Raw genomic sequence first — 10,000 nt, forward strand, 5'->3', positions numbered from 1 at the left:
CTATCCATGTGAATATGATTTAAGTGGTGGGGGACCTAACATCCTCTAGGGGGCACCGGGGGGATGCTCCCCCGGGAATTTTTTTTTTTAAATGTTGAAGTTAAAAGCATCAATCTGGTGCACTTTGAGAGCAACATTAGGAGATCTATGGATACATCTCTCAACACCCAGATGAAACAGAACTGTAAGCAGATTTATTTTTCTTTATGGATATTTTACAAATCACTCCCCTTTCAAACTGTATTCTTGTTTATTTATAACAACTTTTTTTTACTCTCATATAGTATTTTATACCCGTTTACTTTATTCTCTTATTTTTTTATAACTATAATGATCATATAAAGATGTGCCTTTACCTCACTGGTTGGAGAAAAAGCTTCTTCTATTCGTTAGCATAGCTAGCTAACCAGATGCTAATAACAACAAAGTTATTGACTGTATGATCAGTATGACAGATGAACAGATCGCCACTGGGCTTTCAACTAAAGACACAGCCACGCAAAAACTGCGGCATGTGTACGGCTCCTTATGGGTACTGACATTTCTGAAGTCCTGGCCCGGAGCGGCGTTCTGGTGCTCTCCGTCAGCACCATGGATGTATAATAAGCACTAGGGATGGGTCGTTCGCAAACGATTCGTTATTTTTTGTGAATCCATGGGTGAAGGTAAAACGCATGTCGTACTGAACACGTCGCATCACATGAACGTGCCGGGCGGCGCGGTCCCGTGGGTTGGAGTCGCGTAAGTGCTGTCATAACTGATGTATTCCCTCCAGATAGCTAAAAACACATTTACTTACTGTACTTTAACTATATATTTATTTGTTGTTCCTTTCTTCTCTTTTCTTTTTTTCTTCACTATTATCTGTAAAGCGTCTTTGAGCCCCTGTAAAAGCGCTAACAAATTAAATCTATTATTATTATTATTATTATTATTATTACTTACTTACTTTAACAAGATGCCTGTGTGCTTTGTACCAGGTTGTTATCATACCAGTAATAGTACCTCTTGCTCGTTCTCGAAGAGCAACTAAAACAAAACACGAGAGTGTACCTTGTTAGCTAATGTTAGCTAGCTGACATTAACGTTACACATTACACTCGTGTTACTCACCGAAACCTTGTAAAGCCGGTCCCACATGCTGGAACTGACTAACTCCCCTTTTGTGTATGTACATTTCTCAACATGGCCAGACTTGTAGTGATTTTCACCTCTTTTAATACTTTTCGCCTCATTCTGAAAGAAAGAGGTGAAATGTACCAACGTGACGGCCATCTTGGTGTTGGTGACGTGTGCAAGACCAGAGTTCTAGTTCATTGAGCACTTGCAAAATTATCTTTTAAATTGACAAACATCATATGTGTAATTCGTGGCACAATTCAAACGGGATCGAAAGATAATCTTTCTCTCCCCATTGACTTCAATACATTATTTTTCCGATATAAGGTCCCATGGAGGTCCACCGGAAGGGGAGGGACTTCGCCACTCTATGGGAAAAAGTGTTTCCGGGCCCAGCAACCTAAAGGAAGTGTAGTACCGCCGTTTGGCCACAACGAATATTCTACTCAGAGCCCGGCGCACTTCCTGGGGGCTCGGTCAGCACTACACCCCTGTCAGACGAGATATACCACGTGATGACACGTTAGGCTCGTGTTGTGTTCAAGGACCCTGACCTTGGCCAGGAAAAACAGGCACTCGCTTGTTTAATTATTTTGCTGTCTGCTTTATAGCCGAACGTTAACTTTTTACTTCAGAAATCCAAAATCACATGGATAAAATGTTAATCACTGAACGACTCTATTTATAAACGCCGCCAGTAATCATTTAAAACATCACCTTACGTCTCAAACAAGGTGTTTCCTTTCATGACGTCAGCATGTTTTCTGACTCAGCTCGAAGCACGGTGCCCGTAGTAACCAGATACAAAGGAAGGCTTTAGTTTATGGAGTTATATATGTCTCCCGAAAATATGTGAGAAGAAACACAATGTAGAGGCCTGAGGTGTTATTTTAACCGCAGTGTGGGCCATAGGCTGGTCCGTCACACTTCTGTGGCGCTGATGAACCCTCTGACCTGCAGCACACTGTGAGCCCTCTGACCTGTAGCATACTGTGAACCCTCTGACCTGTAGCACACTGTGAACCCTCTGACCTGTAGCACACTGTGAACCCTCTGACCTGTAGCACACTGTGAACCCTCTGACCTGTAGCACACTGTGAACCCTCTGACCTGTAGCACACTGTGAACCCTCTGACCTGTAGCACACTGTGAGCCCTCTGACCTGTAGCACACTGTGAACCCTCTGACCTGTAGCACACTGTGAACCCTCTGACCTGTAGCACACTGTGAACCCTCTGACCTGCAGCACACTGTGAATCCCTGCTGTTTCCATATGTTTGTTCATCAGCCTGCGTCTCTTTTACTGTATTTATAACGCTCTATTTTCAAATGTGTACTGCAAGAGCTCCCACTGACATAAAGCCTTCCCTATGGCCTCTAACCCAGACCTATTTATAAACCTAAATCCAAACTTTATGCATGTATACAAAGTGTTGTTGACACATATTTTCATACGCTCCCATGACTGTATGCTAAATATAAAGCTACTGTGGTGTCAGCATGATTGTATTAAGTTCCCACGCTAATAAATGCACTCTATTTACAAGCAAGAGAGTTTCAATCCTAAAGCTGGAATTCGAACATTGCATCCTAAAATAATAATAATACATTTTATTTATATAGCACACTTTAAAAACAACGTCATCTCAAGGTGCCTCAAAATGCTATGAGGAGAAAATACAATAACATAAAAAGTTATCTAAGGGAGATATTGAAAACAATATAATCATCATTCTCCTCTCCTCTAATTGAACTTTACTGTGTCATACTGTATCTCTCCAAACATTGTTATTGTTTAAACTACGATATAACACTTTCCAAAATCCACAAAAGGTGTTTATTAAAACATTTATTTTCATCTTTTCCATTCTCAAACATTATAACACGGCTTTGTTGAATACACAATTCTGATGGTAAATCTGGACATTCCAGAGGTCGTTAATTTTCACTAGCAGACTGTTGCTAAGGACATCAGACCGTTGCTAAGGAGTTTGCTCAGGAAGGAAAGGCTAACAGTAGATGAAGACAGAGAGGAAGTAAACACTAAAGGGAACAGCAGAAGAAGACAGACTGGAAGTAAACACTAAAGGGAACAGCAGAAGAAGACAGACAGGAAGTAAACACTAAAGGGAACAGCAGAAGAAGACAGACTGGAAGTAAACACTAAAGGGAACAGCAGAAGAAGACAGACAGGAAGTAAACACTAAAGGGAACAGCAGAAGAAGACAGACAGGAAGTAAACACTAAAGGGAACAGCAGAAGAAGACAGACAGGAAGTAAACACTAAAGGGAACAGCAGAAGAAGACAGACAGGAAGTAAACACTAAAGGGAACAACAGAAGAAGACAGATAGGAAGTAAACACTAAAGGGAACAACAGAAGAAGACAGACAGGAAGTAAACACTAAAGGGAACAACAGAAGAAGAAAGACAGGAAGTAAACACTAAAGGGAACAGCAGAAGAAGACAGACAGGATGTAAACACTAAAGGGAACAGCAGAAGAAGACAGACAGGATGTAAACACTAAAGGGAACAGCAGAAGAAGACAGACAGGACTTAAACACTAACGGGAACAGCAGAAGAAGACAGACAGGAAGTAAACACTAAAGGGAACAGCAGAAGAAGACAGACAGGAAGTAAACACTAAAGGGCACAACAGAAGAAGACAGACAGGAAGTAAACACTAAAGGGAACAACAGAAGAAGACAGACAGGAAGTAAACACTAAAGGGAACAACAGAAGAAGACAGATAGGAAGTAAACACTAAAGGGAACAACAGAAGAAGACAGATAGGAAGTAAACACTAAAGGGAACAACAGAAGAAGACAGACAGGAAGTAAACACTAAAGGGAACAACAGAAGAAGACAGACAGGAAGTAAACACTAAAGGGAACAACAGAAGAAGACAGACAGGAAGTAAACACTAAAGGGAACAACAGAAGAAGACAGACAGGAAGTAAACACTAAAGGGAACCTATGTTATGAAGCCATTTTAAGTGGGGGTTTTTAACACATGGGTAAAAACATGCATTTGAATGAATATTATTCCACTCTGTTGTATTTCTCTGCTGTATTATTTGCTCCTTTAGTAGCCATTGACCCTGAATGACTCCTGATACTCATTGGTGTGTGTGTCTGACCTCATGTGACTTCATTCATGTGTATTTGTGTGTGCAGGTATTTCAGGAGGAAATGGGGGTGGTCAAATCTCACAACCTGAAGCCTGGAGGAGACAAGATTCCTGTGACCAAACTCAACAGGAAGGGTGAGTGCACCGTGACTCAGGAAGGCATTAAAGGTCACTTATTATTCAAATCCACTTCTCCATGTCTCTTCTACATCAACATGTGTCCCCTCTTCTTCATGTCTCTTCTACATCAACATGTGTCCCCTCTTCTCCATGTCTCTTCTACATCAACATGTGTCCCCTCTTCTTCATGTCTCTTCTACATCAACATGTGTCCCCTCTTCTTCATGTCTCTTCTACATCAACATGTGTCCCCTCTTCTTCATATCTCTTCTACATCAACATGTGTCCCCTCTTCTTCATATCTCTTCTACATCAACATGTGTCCCCTCTTCTTCATGTCTCTTCTACATCAACATGTGTCCCGTCTGTGTAAAGAGACTCTGAAAGTCTCCCATGTTTTATTTTGTGTTGCCATAAGTTAGTCTCTCTCCGTTGGTGCGCGCGGCTAATGCTAATAATGCTAATGCCAGCAAATACTACGGCGGCTTCCAAAAACTTTCCCGAGTTTTACGGGGCGTGATTTGCAATTCGCCCAGCCAATCAGAAATTGGTACTTTTTTCTCCCCAGGCTAGTCCCACCTCTCTAGCAGGGACTGAAAAGGGGGGACACGTTCTCATGAACTAAGTTCTCTTTTTGGTGTGAACGCAAAATTCCAGGAACTAACGGAACTCAACGGGAAAAGTACTCCGGTGCAAAAGCGCTTATTGTGTTCTTTTTAACCAAATGTCTCTCAGAGGGGCGTGGGGAGGGGCTCCTTATTTTCATCTAAAGTAACAGACAGAGAATCAGCACTAATAATAGGGGACCTTGAAAAGCACCTTCATAGCTCAGAGAGCCATCAGCCTGGCATAAAGTACGGATGAGAGTCAAAATAATTGCACATAAAAACATTCTTTGACTGATGGTGGTTTAATTACACAATGTGATGTTTTAAACCTAATCATCAGTAATGAGGATGTAATGATTAACATGAAAGTTTTATTAAAAAAAGCTTAGTTTGTAATGTTTAGAGTGTCATATGTCTTTGTTTATCTGTCTTAAAAGCATAGATTATTCTAATTGATTCAGTATTTTTTATATTTGGATTATTTATAACCCCATTGATAAATATACATTTGATTGTTGACATGAACTGTACAGGACTGTTTATCTTTCATTTAATTGTATTTGTGTTTTATTAATACACTTATTATCTTGTGTTTAATAAATGCTCACTTGACAACAACAGAAATCTGAATTTGTGATGAATAAAGTCAATCTAATCTAATGGGTGAATACAAAAATGACAAAATAGGAAATGACCTCACTTTAATGTAACACCCTTTAAATCCAGGAAATCAAACTCATGCAACATTGCACACGACATTTACTCTATATTATGACGTATGTAACATTGATATGCATCCCAGCCCTTGTTAAATCCACTTAAATCCTCGTCATGTGTTTTGCCTTCATGCCCGGCTCAAAGCCTCATTGTTGTGTTAACGAGCGAGAGGTGGAGAAAATACACTTTCTTCCTCTTATTAAAACCAAATAAAGCCTGTAATGGAAAATGTATTAAAGAAAATCACTGCTGTGTTTCTCCTCTCTCTCAGAGTACGTCCAGCTCTACGTCGACTTCCTGCTCAATAAATCCATCTACAAACAGTTTGCTGCCTTCTTCCACGGCTTCCACAGCGTGTGTGCCTCTGACGCACTCATGGTGAGTGTGTGTGTGTGTGTGTGTGTGTGTGTGTGTGTGTGTGTGTGTGTGTGTGTGTGTGTGTGTGTGTGTGTGTGTGTGTGTGTGTGTGTGTGTGTGTGTGTGTGTGTGTGTGTGTGTGTGTGTGTGTGTGTGTGTGTGTGTGTGTGTGTGTGTGTGTGTGTGTGTGTGTGTGTGTGTGTGTGTGTGGGGGGGGGGGGGGGGGGTGTGTGTGTGCGTGTGGGGGGGTGTGTGTGTGGGGGGGGTGTGTGGGGTGTGTGTGTGTGTGTGTGTGTGTGTGTGTGTGCTTTCACTCACGTCCACATTGTGTGATATTTCAGGACATGATCAGACAGGCTGTGGTTTAATAATAGGTGGTGTGTGTGTGTGTGTGTGTGTGTGTGTGTGTGTGTGTGTGTGTGTGTGTGTGTGTGTGTGTGTGTGTGTGTGTGTGTGTGTGTGTGTGTGTGTGTGTGTGTGTGTGTGTGTGTGTGTGTGTGTGTGTGTGTGTGTGTGTGTGTGTGTGTGTGTGTTAAAGCCACATCGGAATTTATTTTTGAAATCTCTCCAAAAGTGATGAACATGTTTGAGTTCTGAGATAGAATTCTGAATTTAAAAAAATGGTGGTGTTTTTTTTTCCTCAGAATTGTGACTTTTTTCTCGGTAAAAAAAAAAAGTAACTTTTGGGCAGATCTCCGAATTATTTTTGACATCTGGCCCTAATCCTCTTCCGTAGGTACACATAGTAGGTTTGGACACGTTCTTGTGCGCACGAGAAAAGGTTGCATGCTCACAAAAAGTTTCACGTGTGCACAGTTTTAATTTTTTGTCCATGTCCACGAAGGGCCTCCGTAAACACCATATAGATTGTAGCATTAAAGTGCACAATTCAGAGAAATAATAATCGTAAAACACATTTTATTTGAGGAGAGGGCAAAGAAGTCCAATGGGATGTTATAACACAATGTCCTTAGTTGATTTTGCACACGTTCAGTTTTAGATTGTGATGGCTCCACCAATCAACCAGAAAGGGGAACTTGTCTCTGTTTGACCTGTCTGTATAATATCACTGTGATTGTAGCTTATGACAGATATACGGTGGGGCAAAAAGGTATTTAGTCAGCCACCAATTGTGCAAGAAAATAAGTATTTGGTCAATAACTTTGTTGGCGATGACAGAGGTCAAACGTTTTCTGTAAGTCTTCACAAGGTTTTTACTGTTGCTGGTATTTTGGCCCATTCCTCCATGCAGATCTCTAGAGCAGTGATGTTTTGGGGCTGTCGCTGGGCAACACGGACTTTCAACTCCCTCCAAAGATTTTCTATGGGGTTGAGATCTGGAGACTGGCTAGGCCACTCCAGGACCTTGAAATGCTTCTTACGAAGCCACTCCTTCGTTGCCCGGGCGGTGTGTTTGGGATCATTGTCACGCTGAAAGACCCAGCCACGTTTCATCTTCAATGCCCTTGCTGATGGAAGGAGGTTGTCACTCAAAATCTCACGATACATGGCCCCATTCATTCTTTCCTTTACACGGATCAGTGGTCCTGGTCCCTTTGCAGAACAACAGCCCCAAAGCATGATGTCCCCCCCCCCATGTTTCACAGTAGGTATGGTGTTCTTTGGATGCAACTCAGCATTCTTTCTCCTCCAAACACGTCTAGTTGAGTTTTTACCAAAAAGTTCTATTTTGGTTTCATCTGACCATATGACATTCTCCCAATCCTCTTCTGGATCATCTAAATGCTCTCTAGCAAACTTCAGACGGGCCTGGACATGTACTGGCTTAAGCAGGGGGACACGTCTGGCACTGCAGGATTTGAGTCCCTGGCGGCGTAGTGTGTTACTGATGGTAGCCTTTGTTACTTTGGTCCCAGCTCTCTGCAGGTCATTGGCTAGGTCCCCCCGTGTGGTTCTAGGATCTTTGCTCATCGTTCTTGTTTCTCATTTTGACCCCACGGGGTGAGATCTTGCGTGGAGCCCCAGACCGAGGGAGATTATCAGTGGTCTTGTATGTCTTCCATTTTCTAATAATTGCTCCCACAGTTGATTTCTTCACACCAAGCTGCTTACCTATTGCAGATTCAGTCTTCCCAGCCTGGTGCAGGTCTACCATTTAGTTTCTGGTGTCCTTTGACAGCTCTTTGGTCTTGGCCATAGTGGAGTTTGGAGTGTGACTGTTTGAGGTTGTGGACAGGTGTCTTTTATACTGATAACGAGTTCAAACAGGTTCCATTAATACAGTTAACAAGTGGAGGACAGAGGAGGCTCTTAAAGAAGAAGTTACAGGTCTGCTCTTTAAAAATCAGACAATGTGATTTTCTGGATTCTTTCCCCCCATTCTGTCTCTCATAGTTGAGGTATACCTAGGATGAAAATGACAGGCTTCTCTCATCTTTTTAAGTGGGAGAATTTGCACAATTGGTGGCTGACTCAATACTCTTTTGCCCCACTGTATATATATTCATGTTTGGTGACTTCAGATGTTCATTGCCATATCTACACTGTAGCTAATGTGCACATGATATTTAAACCTTGAATCTTGAATATATCATCAGGAGCTGTTTGTAAACGTTCACAAGAAGCTGCTCCAGTCCTGTAAGGTCACGGAGTGCGTCAGCAAATTCCTGCCAGATAAAGATTAAGTAAGTCCCAAAACACAGTTTGCCAAAAATACCAGGATGTCCGGCTGCTTCCGGGTGCATTTAGCAGTTCCCTCTATTCTCACCCACAATCCTTTGCACAGGAGGACACATGAGCACGAGGTTTAAAGGTCGAGGTTCAACGTTATGAAAAAGTACGATGTCCACATTGTGTGCAGAGGCAGTAGGTAGGTCAACAGTAGAAATAAAAAGCCAGTTTTATTCTGCAGCGTGTGCACTAAACCTGAGTAACAACATGCTTCTCTATGTATTCCGTTAACATTGAACATTAAAGCACTGCTAGATCAGCAATTTGGATGAAAATGTAATTCACTTTTGCCATTATGGTTAAAAAAAAAAAAAACACTTTTGAGGTTTTTTGGAAAACAGTGTAAAATGCATAGACTGACGTTTGTTTAAAAGTGCCTCTGAGAAATGCTACAGAATCAAAAGACGACATATTGTGATACAATTTAATCAAAATGCACGGAGATGTTTACAGACATGAGTCCTCGCTCCTGTAGATAGACATAGATAGACAATTTCAACAAGACACAGAGTGTACTATTAAAACGAAATGTCGTTGTACTGGCTTACAGGAACAGGACAATATAACAACTTACTAAAATTGTACATATAAATAAATACTTTAAAGTGACGTGGTGCTGATCAAATCAAAGATAAAGTGTGTGTTTTAAATATAAAGACTGACTATACATATAACTAAAATAGACATAACAAATATGTGCTCTTTACACAGCGTAATGTAATCTCTGTGTTACTGGTTTACTTGCTGTTCAGCAGTCTGATGGCATGGGGAAGAAGCTATTACAGAATCTGACTGTTCTGCTCTTAATGCTGCGGACCCTCTTGCCGGACGGCAGCAGGGAGAGCAGAGCATGGTGAGGATGAGTGGGGTCTTTCAAAATGTTCTGGGCTTTTGTCAGGGAGCGTTTCTGAGCGGTGTCTCTGATGGGAGAGAGAGAAACTCTGATGATCTTCTCTGCTGTCCTGACCACTCTCTGCAGAGACTTCCAGTCTGCCGCTGGTCAGCACGCTCTCTATGGTTCCTCTGTAGAACGTGGTGAGGATGGGAGGGGGGAGCTGTGCTCTTCTCAACCTGCGCAGGAAGTGTAGGCGCTGCTGTGCCTTCTTAAATAGTGATGTAGTGTGAGTGGACCGGGTCAGACTGCTTGTGATATGCACCCCCAGGAACTTGGTGCTGTCTGTCGTCTTCACTGCTGTGCCGTGGATGTGGAGTGGTGGGGGGGGGGGGGGGGGGGTGACAGTGCTTTTTGTTCCTGAAG

General features: G+C 42.1%; 1 protein-coding gene across 1 annotated transcript in view; it reads left to right on the forward strand.

The window, feature by feature from the left end:
- The window catches only part of hectd2 (HECT domain containing 2), a 57,968-nt gene that overhangs the window by 37,852 nt on the left and 10,116 nt on the right, over nt 1-10,000 (forward strand). The window contains exons 18-19 of the mRNA XM_079689320.1: nt 4,297-4,384; nt 5,966-6,072. Coding sequence (XP_079545446.1) covers nt 4,297-4,384; nt 5,966-6,072 — 195 coding nt within the window. The remainder of the gene's footprint in view (nt 1-4,296; nt 4,385-5,965; nt 6,073-10,000) is intronic.

The sequence above is a fragment of the Notothenia rossii genome, assembly GCF_949606895.1.
Source record: "Notothenia rossii genome assembly, chromosome: 6".
NCBI lineage: Eukaryota > Metazoa > Chordata > Actinopteri > Perciformes > Nototheniidae > Notothenia > Notothenia rossii.